The sequence below is a fragment of the Salmo salar genome, chromosome 04 (genome assembly GCF_965601325.2).
Source record: "Salmo salar chromosome 04, fSalSal1, whole genome shotgun sequence".
NCBI lineage: Eukaryota > Metazoa > Chordata > Actinopteri > Salmoniformes > Salmonidae > Salmo > Salmo salar.
The window spans coordinates 73,130,926-73,149,528 of NC_138294.1; the positions used below are offsets into that span (position 1 = coordinate 73,130,926).

General features: G+C 41.6%; 2 protein-coding genes across 5 annotated transcripts in view; both read left to right on the forward strand.

The window, feature by feature from the left end:
* The window catches only part of LOC106603706 (protein FAM168A), a 45,896-nt gene extending 30,425 nt beyond the window's left edge, over positions 1 to 15,471 (forward strand). Inside the window, exons 4-8 of one of the 3 annotated variants that reach the window (XM_014197707.3) lie at positions 1,913 to 2,038; positions 9,041 to 9,183; positions 9,434 to 9,611; positions 9,999 to 10,138; positions 10,461 to 15,471. In XM_014197707.3, the coding sequence (XP_014053182.1) occupies positions 1,913 to 2,038; positions 9,041 to 9,183; positions 9,434 to 9,611; positions 9,999 to 10,117 (566 nt within the window). In that variant the 3' untranslated portion in view covers positions 10,118 to 10,138; positions 10,461 to 15,471. The remainder of the gene's footprint in view (positions 1 to 1,912; positions 2,039 to 9,040; positions 9,184 to 9,433; positions 9,612 to 9,998; positions 10,139 to 10,460) is intronic. The other 2 variants (XM_014197708.3, XM_014197709.3) reach the window with 2 other exon arrangements.
* A 2,116-nt stretch (positions 15,472 to 17,587) lies between these two features.
* Positions 17,588 to 18,603, forward strand: part of LOC100196115 (F-BAR and double SH3 domains protein 2) — a 51,184-nt gene continuing 50,168 nt past the window's right edge. The window contains exon 1 of one of the 2 annotated variants that reach the window (XM_014197713.3): positions 17,588 to 17,817. In XM_014197713.3, the coding sequence (XP_014053188.1) occupies positions 17,797 to 17,817 (21 nt within the window). In that variant the 5' untranslated portion in view covers positions 17,588 to 17,796. The remainder of the gene's footprint in view (positions 17,818 to 18,603) is intronic. The other variant, XM_045717268.2, reaches the window with a different exon arrangement.

Here is an 18,603-nt window from a genome sequence, read left to right on the forward strand (position 1 = left end):
GGAACATTTCAAGAACTTTGAAAGTTTCTTCAAGTGTAGTCGCAAAAACCATCAAGCACTATGATGAAACTGGCTCTCATGAGGACCGCCACATGAAGGGAAGACCCAGGGTTACCTCTGCTGCAGAGGATAAGTTCATTAGAGTTACCAGCCTCTGAAGAGGAGACTGCATGAATCAGGACTTCATGGTCAAATTGCTGCAAAGAAACCACTACTAAAAGACACCGATAAGAAGAATAGACTTGCTTGGGCCAACCAGCAATGGACATTAGACCGGTGGAAATCTGAGTCCAAATTTGAGATTTTTGGTTCCAACCACCGTGTCTTTGTGAGACGCAGAGTAGGTGAACGGATGATCTCCGCATGTGTGGTTCCCACCATGAAGCATGGAGGAGGAACTGGGATGGTGTGCGGGTGCTTTGCTGGTGACACTGTCGGTGATTTATTTAGAATTCAAGGCACACTTAACCAGCATGGCTACCACAGCATTCTGCAGCGATACGCCATCCCATCTGGTTTGCGCTTAGTGGGACTATCATTTGTTTTTCAACAGGACAATGACCCAAAACACACCTCCAGGTTCTGTATGAGCTCTTTGAACAAGAAGGAGAGTGATGGAGTATTGCATCAGATGACCTGGCCTCCACAATCACCCGACCTCAACCCAATTGAGATGGTTTGGGATGAGTTGGACCGTAGACTGAAGGAAAAGCAGCCAACAAGTGCTCAGCATATGTGGAAACTCCTTCAAGACTGTTGGAAAAGCATTCCAGGTGACTACCTCATGAAGCTGGTTGAGAGAATGCAAAGCTGTCATCAAGGCAAAGGGTGGATACTTTGAAGAATCAAAAATCTCAAATATTTTTTTATTTGTTTAACACCTTTTTGGTTAATACATATGTGTTATTTCATAGTTTAGATGTCTTCACTATTTTTCTATAATGCAGAAAATAATTTAAAAAAACGTTTTCAAAAACTTGAATGAGTAGGTGTGTCCAAACTTTTGACTGATACTGTATGTACTCTATTTCTGTTCTCTGTGTGTGTGTGTGTGTGTGTGTGTGTGTGTGTGTGTGTGTGTGTGTGTGTGTGTGTGTGTGTGTGTGTGCGTGTGTGTGTGTGTACTCTGTTTGTGTGTATGTATACAGTGTCTGGTGAAAGTCTACACCCCTTGCACATTTTGCTGCCTTTAAATTAAATACAAAAAATGTATAACATTTTATGTACACCACCTACACCATTTTCAAAGTAAAAGTAACATTTTCCAAATTAATAACAAAAATGAAAATGTCTTGATTGCGTATGTCTTCACACCCCAAAGTTAATACTTGGTGGACCTTTTGGCAGCCATTACAGATGTGAATAATTTGGAATAATATTCTACCAACTCTGTACAACTCTTAGTGCAACATATATCCATTGTCTTTGTCAAAATTGCTCAAGCTAAGTAAATTTGGTTGGGAGTCATTGATGGACAGCAATATTCATACCTTGTCTCTGATTTTCAAGCACATTTAAGACAGGACTTAGACTAGACCACTTAGGAACACCAATTGGAAAGCCATTCTGGTGTGTCTTTGGCATTAACATTTTTAATTGTCCTGCTGAAAAATAAAACTATATCCCAGGGTTAGGTTTTCAGAAGACTGAGGCAGGGTTTCCTAATTTTAAGGCAACAAAATGTAAGGACTGTGCAAAAGGTGTGTAGACTTTCACTAGCGACCAAGTGTGAACTGTGTACTCTGTGTCTACTCTGTTTGTGTGTATTTTCTATGTGCGTGCTTGTGTGAGTGCATTTGCATGCTGTGTGTGTTTTATTACTATCTATCCATGTCTGTCTTCTATATCTGTCTCTGTGTTCTACGTGTGTGAGGGTGTGTGTGTAATCTCTCTGTGTTTGTGTCTGGGACAGTGCTGCTGGTGAAGCAGGGCTGGCCCCAGGCCTCCGGTGCTGCAGTGGCCCCAGAGGGCTCCTATGACCTGGCCATGGACGCAGGCTCAGAGGGCCGCCAGTACCAGGCCTCAGCCGCAGCTTTCAGTAAATATGACCCTATGTACTCTACACACACAGATATGTATGCACACAGACATACTCACACACACATACACACACACACACACACACACACGTTTGCACTCACTCACTCTCACACATAAATACACAGTATGCACGCAGCAGGGTTTCTGTTAGCCGGTAAATGCTGGCTCCCCCCTCCCCCCCACCAAAATGCCAAGCTGATAAATAAAATTGTTGCCGACCAAATTGTCCAGGAAAGAAAAAATCCATTGCAAAATTATGCTTTTTATTAATTGAAGGACATACCAGTCGATGTGCTCCAATTTCAAAGGCATATATACTTCATATGCTAATAAAACCATTAAGCTGCTTGGAAAGTAGTGTAGGGTATTTTTACTTATGCAAAAGATGCGAGGTCCTCAAAAGAGACTGTAGCTAAGTATACCCCGACTAGGTCCTCATAAGAGACTTCAGCTAAGTGTACCCTGACTAGGTCCTCATAAGAGACTTCAGCTAAGTGTACCCTGACTAGGTCCTCATAAGAGACTTCAGCTGAGTGTACCCTGACTAGGTGCTCAAAAGAGACTTCAGCTAAGTGTACCCGACTAGGTGCTCAAAAGAGACTTCAGCTAAGTGTACCCCGACTAGGTCCTCATAAGAGACTTCAGCTAAGTGTACCCCAACTAGGCCCTCATAAGAGACTTCAGCTAAGTGTACCCTGACTAGGTCCTCATAAGAGACTTCAGCTAAGTGTACCCCGACTAGGTCCTCATAAGAGACTTCAGCTAAGTGTACCCTGACTAGGCCCTCATAAGAGACTTCAGCTAAGTGTACCCCGACTAGGTCCTCATAAGAGACTTCAGCTAAGTGTACCCCGACTAGGTCCTCATAAGAGACTTCAGCTAAGTGTACCCTGACTAGGTCCTCATAAGAGACTTCAGCTAAGTGTACCCTGACTAGGTCCTCATAAGAGACTTCAGCTAAGTGTACCCTGACTAGGTGCTCAAAAGAGACTTCAGCTAAGTGTACCCGACTAGGTGCTCAAAAGAGACTTCAGCTAAGTGTACCCCGACTAGGTGCTCAAAAGAGACTTCAGCTAAGTGTACTCGACTAGGTCCTCAAAAGAGACTTCAGCTAAGTGTACTCGACTAGGTGCTCAAAAGAGACTTCAGCTAAGTGTACCCGACTAGGTCCTCATTAGAGACTTCAGCTAAGTGTACCCGACTAGATCCTCAAAAGAGACTTTAGATAAGTGTAACCTGACTAGGTCCTCATTAGAGACTTCAGCTAAGTGTACCTGACTAGGTGCTCAAAAGAGACTTCAGCTAAGTGTACCCAACTAGGTCCTCAAAAGAGACTTCAGCTAAGTGTACTCGACTAGGTGCTCAAAAGAGACTTCAGCTAAGTGTACCCGACTAGGTCCTCATTAGAGACTTCAGCTAAGTGTACCCGACTAGATCCGTATAAGAGACTTCAGCTAAGTGTACCCGACTAGGTGCTCAAAAGAGACTGCAGCTAAGTGTACCCAACTAGGTCCTCATTAGAGACTTAAGCTAAGTGTACCCTGACTAGGTCCTCATTAGAGACTTCAGCTAAGTGTACCCGACTAGATCCTCAAAAGAGACTTCAGATAAGTGTAACCTGACTAGGTCCTCATTAGAGACTTCAGCTAAGTGTACCTGACTAGGTGCTCAAAAGAGACTTCAGCTAAGTGTACCCAACTAGGTCCTCAAAAGAGACTTCAGCTAAGTGTACTCGACTAGGTGCTCAAAAGAGACTTCAGCTAAGTGTACCCGACTAGGTCCTCATTAGAGACTTCAGCTAAGTGTACCCGACTAGATCCGTATAAGAGACTTCAGCTAAGTGTACCCGACTAGGTGCTCAAAAGAGACTGCAGCTAAGTGTACCCAACTAGGTCCTCATTAGAGACTTCAGCTAAGTGTACCCCGACTAGGTCCTCATAAGAGACTTCAGCTAAGTGTACCCCGACTAGGTCCTCATAAGAGACTTCAGCTACGTGTACCCGACTAGGTCCTCATAAGAGACTTCAGCTAAGTGTACCCCGACTAGGTCCTCATAAGAGACTTCAGCTAAGTGTACCCCAACTAGGCCCTCATAAGAGACTTCAGCTAAGTGTACCCTGACTAGGCCCTCATAAGAGACTTCAGCTAAGTGTACCCTGACTAGGTCCTCATAAGAGACTTCAGCTAAGTGTACCCCGACTAGGTCCTCATAAGAGACTTCAGCTAAGTGTACCCTGACTAGGTCCTCATTAGAGACTTCAGCTAAGTGTACCCTGACTAGGTCCTCATTAGAGACTTCAGCTAAGTGTACCCTGACTAGGTCCTCATAAGAGACTTCAGCTAAGTGTACCCTGACTAGGTCCTCATTAGAGACTTCAGCTAAGTGTACCTCGACTAGGTCCTCATTAGAGACTTCAGCTAAGTGTACCCTGACTAGGTCCTCATTAGAGACTTCAGCTAAGTGTACCTCGACTAGGTCCTCATAAGAGACTTCAGCTAAGTGTACCCTGACTAGGTCCTCATTAGAGACTTCAGCTAAGTGTACCCTGACTAGGTCCTCATTAGAGACTTCAGCTAAGTGTACCTCGACTAGGTCCTCATTAGAGACTTCAGGTAAGTGTACCCTGACTGGACATAATTGGCGAAGATTGTCTTGATTATCCCCATTTCCAGTGTGCCCGCCGAGAGGGGATACTTTCTCCACAACAGAGTAAAGACTGCCTCAAGATCACGCCTTCTTTAGGACAAAGTAACAAGGCTGATGCACATCAAACTGCTCCAAGGAGTTGGACAGTTTTGACTTCCCAACAGCAGCGGCTCACTTCAGGTCAAGGTCCGCCGCAAACACAAGTAAATTAAAGGCAATGATTGTGTTGGTCAGGCCCGGTCCTAGCAGTTCTGCTGCCGCCCTGGGCCAGATCAGCATATCCCGCTCCTGTGTCATGTATAGTATAAAGATTTGGAATGGATTAATAAACTAGAGTAATGATGTGTATCAGGCGCAATTGGTGCATTTCAGCTGAACTTGCTCAGTAGCGCTTGAAAACAAAACATTGTTGCCAGCTATAAACATCGGAGAGTTACAACGTTGCAATCACTAGTCAGCCAAATGCCTATAGTAGGAAACAGAGTTGTTATCAATAAGCCACATATATCAGATATGACACGAGTCAAGACTCCACGATAGTTCAAATTACAATAGGCATAACATTTATTAACATCATCTAGTAGAACTGTGAAAAGAGATATAATTTAAGCTTTGGAAATAAGTGCTTTCATGAATGCATGGTGCAGGCCTCGTTTCACAGGAGCATTGTAAAATAAGCTTTCTCTCAATGAACCAGCCTTATTTTCGTTTATTTACATATTGAATTTGATTGTCCAACATCAGTTTTATAATTTCTTCATTTTGTGGCCGCCTAGAGTGTCCGCTTTCTACTGCTGTGGTGCTGAATCGCAGTGGGAATGGGGAGTGGGGCGAGCCGGCTCGGTCAAGGCTAGAAGGGTTCTACCTTTTGTCAAATGAACGTCAAAAGTTTTAGCTAACCGTAATTATCCTAGCCTGCTGGGTAAGTTCTCCTAACCTGCTACAAAAAGTTAAGTCTGATGTTAATTGGGAAAAAGCTAGTGCCCTTCTAGGGATGACAGACCAGCCCTGGTGTTAGTAGACAACTATGTTTTGTTATTTATTAGGCCTAACTAAAATGTTCATGCCTGGGCTAACTTAAATTAGAGAGGCCTAGATTGTATTTGAAAACAGCTGTGTTTTGTTATTTATTAATTAATGTAAGTTCTTTGTTTCTGGCCATTTTGAGGCTGTAATCGAACCCACAAATGCTGATGCTCCAGATACTCAACTAGTCTAAAGGCCAGTTGTATTGCTTCTTTAATCAGGAAAACAGTTTTCAGCTGTGCTAACATAGTTGCAAAAGGGTTTTCTAATGATCATTTAGCCTTTTAAAATGATAAACTTGGATTAGCTAACACAACGTGCCATTGGAACACAGGAGTGATGGTTGCTGATAATGGGCCTCTGTACGCCTATGTAGATATTCCATAAAAAATCAGCTGTTTCCAGCTACAATAGTCATTTACAACATTAACAATGTCTACACTGTATTTCTGAACAATTTGATGTTATTTTAATGGACCAAAAATGTGCTTTTCTTTCAAAAACAAGGACATTTCAAAGTGACCCCAAACTTTCGAACGGTATTATACATACACACAAACATACACATACACATACACGTTGGCATGGCTGGGGAAACAGTCAGAGCGGGGCTGGGTTTCCAGCTCTTGGGAAAAAGGTGTTAGGAAAAGGTTTGGAGTAAGACAGGTCGATGGGGGATGTGAGGTAGTGAGTGACATCACAGGGGGAAGTGATATAGGGGGAGGGGCTGTGGGATGGCATCTTGCTTGGCTTAGTGCTATGTTGTATCATATAACATGTTTGCTGGCTTCTGCAGCATACATTCTTTTCCTAGAGTGTAACTACATTTCAGTTGGATAGATAATGTGTGTTTGAGTCATGGAAGTGATTTGGTGGTTTCCTAACATGAATGTAATGATCAGTGTCCTCTAAAACCCACCAGAACGGACACTTCTCTGTGTGTGTGCCTACGTGTGTGTGCTTGAGTGTTTGAGTAAAAAAATAATTATAATAATGTTCACATTCTGTGTGTTGTTAGTCATGGCTAAGTTGTCTCACACAGGGCTTGTTCACGATTGCAGCCGACTGTTGACTGACTGATCTACAAATTACCTTGCATCATAAATAACTACTTATTATTATTTGTAGATCAGTCAAAATTGACCCAAAATGCATCACGTTCGGCTGCAATGTCAACCAACCCCATGGCCTCTCTTTGGGCATTCATAATACAGCTGGTTCTGCTTCATATATGTCCAAAGCTCTGTGGAAACTATATACAGTTGAAGTTGGAAGTTTACATACACTTAGGTTGGAGTCATTAAAACTCTTTTTTCAACCACTCCACAAATTTCTTGTTAACAAACTACAGTTTTGGCAAGTCGATTAGGACATCTACTTTGTGCATGACACAAGTAATTTTTCCAACAATTGTTTACAGACAGATTATTTCACTTATAACTCACTGTATCACAATTCCATTGGGTCAGAAATTTACATACACTAAGTTGACTGTGCCTTTAAACAGCTTGGAAAATTCCAGAAAATTATGTCATGCTTTAGAAGCTTCTGATAGGCTAATTGACATTGTTTGAGTCAATTGGAGGTGTACCTGTGGATGTATTTCAAGGCCTACCTTCAAACTCAGTGCCTCTTTTTTTGACATCATGGGAAAATCAAAAGCAATCAGCCAAGACCTCCGAAAAAAAACTGGAAAGCTCCACAAGTCTGGTTTATCCTTGGGGGCAATTTCCAAACGCCTGAAGGTACCACGTTCATCTGTACGAACAATAGTACGCAAGTATAAACACCATGGGACCACGCAGCCGCTCAGGAAGGAGACGCGTTCTGTCTCCTCGAGATGAACGTACTTTGGTGCAAAAGTGCAAATCAATCCCAGAACAACAGCAAAGGACCTTGTGAAGATGCTGGAGGAAACAGGTACAAAAGTATCTATATCCACAGTAAAACGAGTCCTACATCGACATGACCCGAAAGGCCGCTCAGCAAGGAAGAGGCCACTGCTCAAAAACCGCCATAAAACAGCCAGACTTTGGTTTATAACTGCACATGGGGACATAGATCGTACTTTTTGGAGATATGTCCTCTGGTCTGATGAAACGAAAATATAACTGTTTGGCCATAATGACCATCGTTATGTTTGGAGGAAAAAGGAAGATGCTTGCAAGCCGAAGAACACCATCCCAACCATGAAGCACGGGGGTGGCAGCATCATGTTGTGGGGGTGCTTTGCTGCAGGAGGGACTGGTGCACTTCACAAAATAGATGGCATCATGAGAGAGGAAAATTATGTGGATATATTGAAGCAACATCTCAAGACATCAGTCAGGAAGTTAAAGCTTGGTCGCAAATGGGTCTTCCAAATAGACAATGACCCCAAGCATACTTCCAAAGTTGTGGCAAAATGACTTAAGGACAACAAAGGCAAGGTATTGGAGTGGCCATCACAAAGCCCTGACCTCAATCCTATAGAAGATTTGTGGGCAGAACTGAAAAAGCGTGTGCAAGCAAGGAGGCCTACAAACCTGACTCAGTTACACCAGCTCTGTCAGGAGGAATGGGCCAAAATTCACCCAACTTATTGTGGGAAGCTTGTGGAAGGCTACCTTAAACGTTTGACCCAAGTAAAACAATTTAAAGGCAATGCTACCAAATAGTAATTGAGTGCATGTAACTTCTGACCCACTGGGAATGTGATGAAAGAAATAAAAGCTGAAATAAATAATTCTTTCTATTATTATTCTGACATTTCACATTCTTGAAATGAAATGTCAGGAATTGTATATATAGTTGAAGTCGTGGGTGAATTATAAGTGAAATAATCTGTCTGTAAACAATTGTTGGAAAAATTACGTTTGTCATGCACAAAGTAGATGTCCTAACCAACTTGCCAAAACTATGGTTTGTTAACAAGAAATTTGTGGAGTGGTTGAAAAACGAGTAGTTTTAATGACTCCAACCGAAGTGTATGTAAACTTCTGACTTCAACTGTATATATCTTGGAGGCTACATGTATTTTGTAAAGGAGCACTGTCATTCCTAACTGTTCTCCTCCTCCAATGAGACACTCTGAATGTCAAGACAATTGAAAATGATCTGGAAACTGAAACTAGGTCTTGCTCACCACATGTTCTCTCTCTCTCTTTCTGTCTCCCTCTCTTTTGCTTTCTCTTTCTCCATCTTTCCCTCTGCCGGCTTGATCTCTCTCTTACTCTCTCTCTCTTGCTTTTTTCTCCCCGACTCTCCCTCTCTTGCTTTCTCTCTTTCTCTCCCTCTCTCTTGCTTTCTCGCTTTCCATCCTTCCCTCTCCCTATCTCTCTCATCTAGGATACACTGCTGGGACACCCTACAAGGTCCCCCCTGGTCAGTCCAATGGGGCGCCCCCTCCCTACTCCCCGTCCCCTAACCCCTACCAGACGGCCATGTACCCTATCAGAAGTGCCTATCCCCAACAGAACCTCTATGCTCAGGTAAGGACCTGGCCTGGTTTCTACTCACTGGGGTTGGCTGTCTGTTTGACAATATCACCTACTGTACCTGCTTATAAGATGAGTGATGACCATTCTCTACTTTTGGGGGGATTATTAGAAGACAGCTAGCTTGCTGTGTAAAATTAGCTGTGCTAGAAAAGTAAGATAAGCCAAATTCTACATTTTTCCATATTTAATATTGCCAAAGCGTTCCAAAAACCATTTCTCTCTTTTCTTCTCTTTCTCTCAGGGTGCGTACTACACACAGCCGATGTATGCGGCTCAGCCTCACGTCATCCACCACACCACGGTGGTGCAGCCCAACAGCCTCCCCAACGCCCTGTACCCTGCCCCTGTCCAACAGCCCCGCTCCAACGGCCATATGGCCATGGGCATGGTGGCTGGCACAACCATGGCCATGTCTGCTGGTAAGAAGTCAACACTCAACTACTAGGGTTGCAAAAGTCCCAGGCTTTCCAGAAATCCCGGTTAGAAGATTTGTGGAATCAGGAGAGAATAACCAGGAAATCTGGGAATCCTACAACCAAGATTTCTGGAAAACCTGAGCATTTTGGTAAAGTTAAGGGAATTTTGTGACCCTATCAACAACTCAAACAAATAGTTCACACAACTATTACTTACAGTAATGTTTCTGTTTGGAGTAAAGGCTGTATTTATAACATGTTTATAACAGTATTCGATCGATTAGTTCTCAAGAAGTTTGGCCACCGACATGTTTCCATGGTGATGACAACTGTCAGGCCGTGTTACCATGTTGATGACCTCTGTCTGTCTGATTGACCCTCTTTGCCCAGGTACTCTGCTGACCACGCCTCAGCACGCCACTCAGCACATTGGTGGACATCCGGTCACCGTGCCAACCTACCGGCCCCAGGGGACGCCTGGGTACAGCTATGTGCCTCCTCACTGGTAGACCCCACTGGGCCCCACTCATGTAAGTTACTGGTCCTAGATCCGTTTTAACCTAACACAATGTTATCCCAGTCTATGGTTAGGAGAGTTAAAGGCCGATCTATTGATAGTGCTTTGATACGTAAGTGCTTAGATTTGTTATTATTATAAAACAATATATATGAGTAACTGTAATTCTGAGTTATTTTCACTTAGAAAATGAATTGATAGGACAAATGTGATATTTTCTTTGTAAATTACATATATAATACATATTTCTTCTCCCTCCCCTCTCCATCCCTTTACTCCCCCCCCCCCTCTCTCTCTCTCTCTCTCTCTCTCTCACACACACTCTTTCTCCTCAGATCAGGAGTCAAACATTGCTCACAACTCAAGTCTTACATTGGTGCAGGAGGTCTGGCATACAAGCACCAAGTCTGTCAGCAAGAACAAAAAACTAAAGTGCAAGGGTCACTATGCATTATTTTGTGATTTGGAAAAGCTGCTTTTTCATGTTTTTATTATTTTTTACCAGCCTCAGATTTTTTTGATTTGTTTTTTTGATTTTGACTCTCTTATAATCCAGACACACACTGACCAGCAGTATAGTACATTTATAGTACATTTGTGCTAAACAATTGTGTGTGTGTGTGTGTGTGTGTGTGTGTGTGTGTGTGTGTGTGTGTGTGTGTGTGCGTGTGTGTGTGTGTGTGTGTGTGTGTGTGTGTGTGTGTGTGTGTGTATTTTTCTGTTCTGAACACTGGTTCCGACGCAACGCCAGTCCCTTCAGCCGTGAGAATGTACACGTCTTTGTATGCTGCCAAATGTTCTAATGTTTTAAAAAACATTGGGGGGAAAGCGCCGTACGAGTGTCGCGCCTGGTTTCTTTTGTGTTGCGCCTAGATTATTTTCCACTTTTATTGATTTGCATTCCCATATCGGTTTACGTTCAAACACAACCATCTTCCAGCACAAGATAACAAGGGTCGTCTTCCAGCTTGTAGCAACAGTGCATTAACTTGGCTTCGTAAGATTATACCCACTGTATATCAGTCATGTGGTAGAAGAAAGACTAATACCGTAAGTACCGTAATAGTTACACACCATGTAGAGTACATTTTCAGTAAGTTCAGTGGACATAATTAGCTTTTACGTCTACTAGAGTATTGTAAGCAATTTAAATATCTATACATGAATATATATTATATATAGGAATACTGACGTGAGAGCGAGCGCCTGTGCGCGTTTGTGGTTCTTTTGTACACGTAAAAGCTCGCCAAACTTAAAAACACACTCACATTTAGGTATTTCAGTTGGTATGAGTAGTGGCACATGTACACAATACATATACAGATTTATAAGACATCACAGACACAAAAGTGTAGATATCATAGGATGCGATGGATAGATTGCTGGATAGGGTCTCCCTCATAACTTGCAGGCTATGTTGGGAATTGAATCCAATTCTAATCTAGTGTCAACTGAAGTGCATGGAGTTTGAAGGGTGAGGCAAATTGTCAGTTGGACCAGGGATAGCTAAGTTGAAGGATTCAAGGGATTTACGGTCAATAGAAGAGAGGAGGATAAAGAAATACAAGGGGAGTAGTGAGTGGAAAAAGGAAGAAAAGCATCTAAATTGTGTTGTGGTCAAGCATCTATGCCCATAGCCTTGTGCTGCATGCATCCCATTGATCTCACAGGCTGGAGATAAGTGTTATTCGCAATAAAGATCCCATGTGATGTCATGTTTACATGTTTAATAGATATCTAGGCCCTAAACTGCACCATTTACCTGGGTCGTGTTCAGCAAGGCACGCCAGAGCAAAACGTTTTGCATTGGAAAACGAAAATTGGTGTTCTTATTGGACAGATTCAGGTAGTATCGCCCTGTTTTAGTCTTTTTCAAAACGTTTTCTCGGGAACTGGCCCTGATCAGTGTCACTAGTTCTTCAGGTGACCGGTAGAGGGCAGTAGTGAGGGGTGCAGGGCAGGCAGCAGAGTTAAGGCTTCTTCCGCACGCTTCAGTTTGGGTGGCGCCTAGCCGAACCGAACGAGTGAGCTCGCATACCTTCGACCTTACCTTCGCTTGAAAAAAAGAGGGAAAAAAACGCAATAGTACTGTTTGTCCATTTTGGGACTCCGTAGCCAAAATAGTCCAAATTAATCTAGAAATGTGTCATTCATTTTGATGTTTTTGTAAAGGAGATCTTAGTTGTGCAATTTTACATCTAACTATGATGTTTGGTGGAGTATTTCTCAAATGAAAACATTTGCATGAAAATGAGTCGTTTATCATTGAATGACAGCAAACACTTAATTGAGGAATTCCTACTGTTGACCAATCGCCGATGAAAAGGTGTAAACTTCGGCTGCCAAACTTCGGCTTGCCTTGCAAGAAAAAAATTGTGTGCACGAACAGCCGAAAAACCCTTGCCGAAGACCAAAACTAATAAAAACCCCACCAAATGTAGTCATAATATATACACATACTGTTCCAAACTGTTTCGGATGGGAAGCATTCGGACGCCTTTAGTGCACTGCTTGGTTGGCTCAGGGTTTTAGAAGGACCCCCTATTCCCTTCTTAAATAGGGCTCTGGTCAAAAGTAGGGCACTATATAGGGAATTGAGTGCTATTTGGAACATAAACAAGGTTTTAGAAGCCAGACTGACCTCAACAGAGATGTGTTTCAATCCAGAGAATTGTGTAATCTGGCCTCGATGTGTATATTACTCCGTAGTCCATGCAATTGACACTAGTTCACCTGTCTTGTGAACACTTCTAAACAATGGCAGGTGTAAAAATGCTCTAAAACACATTATTTTGGACTTATAGGTGAAAGGAAACATTTAGTTGTCATGTTGGCCAACCTGCTAGGGCCTCCCTCTAGGCCCTCCCTCCCTTCAGAGTAGCCAATAGAACAGGCTCAGGACATCATTGTTTCCAGGGCATCCAATAGCAGACACAATGGAAGGGAGTTAGGATCGTGAAGGGAATCATGTGTATGAGAGGAAGAATTTGTGTTCTATCAGGAAATTGGGAACATTTTTAGAAAGGTTTCAATCATGTCCCTTTAGTCGGGGCCAAAAACCCTATGACAGGGGCACTGAGTTGGGAGAGGTCCATGTGGGACATGTGTTGACTCCAAATCAACCCCTAAGCCGTACTCCCTAGCTTCTACTCCCTCCTTAGCCCCTACACCTGAAGACCTGAGAGGATTGGGATAGGTGAAATCAATATGGCTGACATTTCCACCCAGCCAATCAGAAGGCAAGATTTTACCATAATGCTTACAGTGTATTGACCCAGTCCGCCTACATCCACAGGAGTGACTAGGGTGTAGGGGCTAGGGATCCATTTGGAATTCAGAAATAGAGTTGGCAAGGAAGCAGGGTTCCGCTTGGGTGGAGTTTAAAGGTTGTGAGGAGGAGTTCCATACTAGGTTATTATGGTTCAGTACTAGGTTACCATGTCATGACCACATATCAGAGTTATCATGTGAGTGTGTCAAAAATGTATTGCACAAACATCTAAAAGTAATAATCTATACTAAATACCAGGTACTTAGCTCATATTTTAAGAGATTTCTTAAGAGTTCATTTAGTTCAGTGCGTTTGATAGGGTACTCTTTGGTCTCAATAAACAACAACTGTACATTTAAGAGAATATCTGTTGTGAATAATTGCTACGGCTTTTTTCAATCAGTTACAATCAGTTAACTTCTACGTAAAATGCAAAATGCCATTTTATTTGCCACAGTGTTACATCGCCAATGGAAATAAAACATTTCTTTAAAGGAGAGGCATCCTGCACCCAACATATGACAATTGATACAGTAGCATTCGCTAGTGAATGAGGTATAGATGTGTAGATGAGTGAGGCATGTATACAGTCCTGTGTGAGAGTTTTTTCCCAACATGGCGCTGGTCAGACTGTAGAGCTAACGTTATCCACCCGCTACTCTCCCCTGTCAGTAGCCTATCACAGAGCCAAACAGAACAAGAACATTGAAAACAAGTCTCAAAAGTAAATGTATTGTGCCACATTGTTTGGGGACATTAGAGGGAAGACCATCTCAAAATATAGTTTTGTAGTGCTATTCACTAGAACATGTAATGTGATGCAAGAGCTGAACAATGCATATGACTAGTTGCACAGGCCCAAGTCTGTGAATGCTATGCTGAGTGCTAAATCTTTGGAGGTTCAAAACCTCAAAAATAACTCAACCATGTGTACTATGAGTATAACTGCAGTGTTTTAAAAAACGCTCAAAAGAATGATAAACTTTTAATTTCTTGTATGTAATTTAAGCGCTTTTTACCATAAGTGTTATTTAAGGTTTTGTTTATTGATTGATGTTTATTATTCTTAAGATAGAAGATCTTTATTGTCAAACTCAAGTGGGTTGCCTCTTGGGGCTTCAGAGGGCATTTCAAAACACAAGTCTGTAGGATGAGTGGAGCAGATGTGCGGGGGGACACAATCTGGCAACCCAGTCAGAAGCGACTGGCATACAGGTCCCTCCTACTCGTTGGCCTTTTCCCCTCAAAGACCCAGGGCATTGAAACACGAGAGGAATGTTCCGAGAACCAAACTGACACCATAAACCGACGTTCCCAGAACATCCAGGGAACCTAATGTGCTAACTGGGCATAGACTGAAAGTTAGCCCAGAGTCAAGTCCTTACACTACAATTTATGTTTATTGAAACATGCTAAAGTGTATGGGTCCACAGTTTGCGGACTGAAGCATGAGAGCTGTAGCCTGGGATTGAAACTTATTTTGTTATGTTTCACCATTGTTTCACTTCATGTTATGTAACAACCATGCAATGTAGCAAACTCAGTTTGAATTCTAGGCTATGGGAACTGCTCCTGAGTGTCTTAATGCCTGGGGTTTGAGAAGCAAGCAGTCCCACCAAGGTTGAACACACAATCTCTTTGCTTTGTCGGTTTTCTTTGGTCACAATGAGCTTTGGCCTTGTCATACCTTTGATTTGAACACTAATTTCGAGAGAGTGAAGTATACACTTGTGTCTTCCCCAAAAAAGAATCCAAGAAATTGTTTAAAAGAGTCAGCACCTTGAGATTAAAATGACTTCCCAACTAATGGCCCCCAGAGCTCTTGCAACGTTCTGTCACATGGTTGCAGCAACACTGGCAGAATGTTTTTGTAACACAAGATTGGGACGTTTGTAAAGCAGAGACCCACATCAGACTTGTGTATATGAAGTGTAAATCTGTTTTTGTTTTTATGTCATTCTAATGAGGATCATTCAGTGATTCTGGTGACAGAATTAAGGCAAGTTTGTAATTGTATAATACTTACTGTACGATGTAGAACATTCAATAACTATTAAAATCTTTCCCAAAAAGCCCAGCGTTTACTTGTGTAACATTTGTGTCCTCCGCCAATTCATCTTAATTGTGGCCTCTATAAATTGCAACAAAGCGATCAGTCAAAGGATAAGACGTAGACTACACTTCAGATTCCCAACATCAGCTATGCATCAGTGGAGAAATGTAATTGAAAGGGGGTGACCCTTTCTAAAGACAACCAGGACAACCACTGGTTTATAGCTACCAGTATGTTTTAAATTGCCCGAATCAGCTGTTTTAAGTAATTTCTCAACCTTTAAGTCATAACACCTTTTGTGTAAGGGTGACAGCCACCTCCTCCACAGGGATTTTATCAATTAAGGCCAGAGACGGCCATCAGACCTGAGTTCAAATATGTGCATTTGACTAATTGTTATTTAAATAATTATTTTCTGTGTATCTGAGTATTTTCAAATGATGTGGCCCGAATCAACTACTGGATGTACAGTGTATGTGAAAGTATTTTCAAATAATTTCCTATAAATAGCCTACTATTTGAAAGTATTTTTAAATACTTATTTCTATTTCAAATACATTATTTCAAATACCAAACAAACATGGTTCAAATGCATGGGAGTATTTATGTATTTGTATAATTACTGTGTGCTTGAGTATTTCAAATACATGCCAATACTTTCCAATACTTAACTACTTGTGTTTTCAAATAAAAAATATTCAAACACTTAATTCCAAATGACGTTGAAAGTAATTCAAATACCTTAAATAGTATTTAAAGGGTCCATATCCACAAGTGTCTCAGAGTAGGAATGCAGATCTAGGATCAATTTAGTATTTTAGATAGTAATGATTACGATTATATGGACAGATGGGGAGCTGATCCTAGTTCAGCACTCCTACGCTGAGATGCTTTATGGATACGGGCCCAGGTCTTCTGGCCATAGGACAATTTTGGGAAATGAGCTGGTCTATCTTTAGCCCAGTGGGCCTGTCTAAATTAGGGTTTTAGCGCCGAAATATCATTATTTTGCAAAGAATGGGCTGGTGTGGGGGCCTTGAGGAAAACATTGTTTGGTGTGTTAGAAATCCCTGGGTGGAAGTTCTAGTCCCAGTCTAGTTTCAGTTTCAAGTTTCAAGTTTTAATTTTTATGTCACATCGCACAAGAACAGTGAAATGTCTTTCTTGCTAACTCAAAACCCAACAATGAAATAATCAATAACAATGTAATACTAGAAAAAAAAACATGAGAAATAAGAAGAAATATGAAGATTACAATAAGTAAGTAAGTAAGCATGCTATATTCAGGGTCAGTTCCAATACCATATTTACAATGTGCACGGATACTGGAGTGATGGAGGTATATATGTATAAGGTGACTAGGCAACAGGATATGAGATAAGAGTAGCAACAGCTTGTATGTGAGGGGTGTGCGTGTATAGTGTGCGTGCATGTTATGTGTGAGTGAGCAGATGATGGAGTGAATGTGTGTGTGTGTGTGTGTGTGTGTGTGTGTGTGTGTGTGTGTGTGTAGGGCCCTGTGAGTGTGCATAGAGAGTGCAAAAATAAAAAATAAAGGTTAACTCAGATAGTCGGGTAGATATTTTGTTAGCTATTTATCAGCCTTATTGCATGGGGATAGAAGCTGTTCAAGAGCCTGTCCCTGTTAAATGCCCATTTCACAAATGTAATTGCATTCTCCCATGAATCTCTTATATTATAAACACATCAGACTCAGTGCACTGCTAACGACCAATAGCCTACTTTAATCACAAAAGTAGGCCTACAACACAAGACAACCTGGACATTGTTTTAGTCAACCATGTTGAATGATAGCCTACTAGAAATATGTATACTTTTGCCTTTACGTGTCATTTATCTGTGGAAGGGATAAATCTCTATATTCATCTGAGACAATTGAGAGAGAATGAATAATAAAATAGGTGTATTTCTGAGGGCCTAAACGCACAGATGTACAGGGAGATGTACTGTATCACCTAATCCCCAACTAATCCCAATGTTTATAAAGAGGACATTGCCACTAGAGAGATATAGCCCACGGCGAGTCTTCATCACAACCCAGAGCAATTCAATCCACATGAAAAATCCCGTGCTTTTCCTCAGCGTGTCGCCATTCTTCTCTCCTCCACCGGAAACCCCACTGAATCGCAAACTTCACTTTTATGTTCGCGGAGGCAGTCAATTTTTAGCAGGACTTCGTCGTTATGGCCGCCTGAACCAGACTAGCTAAATACTCACAGTGCATGGTTATCTTTCGATTGTATCTGAATTACAGAAAGTTTTGCACGGGATTTCTGGATTAACGCAAATATTTGTTAGGATTTTTCTTGGGGGTTAAAATTCAAACATGCAGCCTCCGCCGAGAAAGGTGAGTTGTCCAGTTTTTACTTTCCTCTGCAAATGTTTCGACGAATGTTGGAAGATGCACGCTTTGTTGCAGTCCAACTTTAAGATATGTGCCCACTACGTCGGAACAAAGTTGTATCGTTTTTATCAAACGGAAATACGACCTTTTTGTTAGAAGGCTACTTCTTGAAACGGTTATATTTTTTCAATGTTCCAAGGTAGACTAAGAAATGTCCTAGTATTCAATTAAAGGAAAACACATTTTCTCACGGTTCCAAATGGGTTGTAGCCGTTGCCTGGCTCACAAACTGACAAAGATACATCGTAACAGTCTTGCTTTTGGTGGAGATAATTTGTAGTAAGCTATGGTGGTGATGGATGACTGAATTTGGACCTGTGTAAATAAAATAGAAACACAACTGTAGCTAGAATAACAAAACAATTATTGTAATGGGAATCCTGTTACGGTATCATGTTGCAGAAACATTACACACCATCGGACAAGTCGCCGAAGTCTGTTGCGGGTCGGATAAGAAATTTTACTGTGTTTTGTTAAAATTCCATCAGTTGAAGTTGAACCTGGACTGTATATCAAATAATGTAAAATCCAGATTTGTTATTTTTAACAATGATGTTCTAAATATGTTAATGGGAAAAACAATTATCACTATGATACGTTTGCCATTTTTGTTATATTCATGATAAGCTAGTTTATGGATTAATTTCTCTCTCAACCCGGGTTGCTTTAGCCTATTAATTGCTGAGGAAAAGTCAAAAACCATTCAAATGTCAGTGGTAGCACTACAGA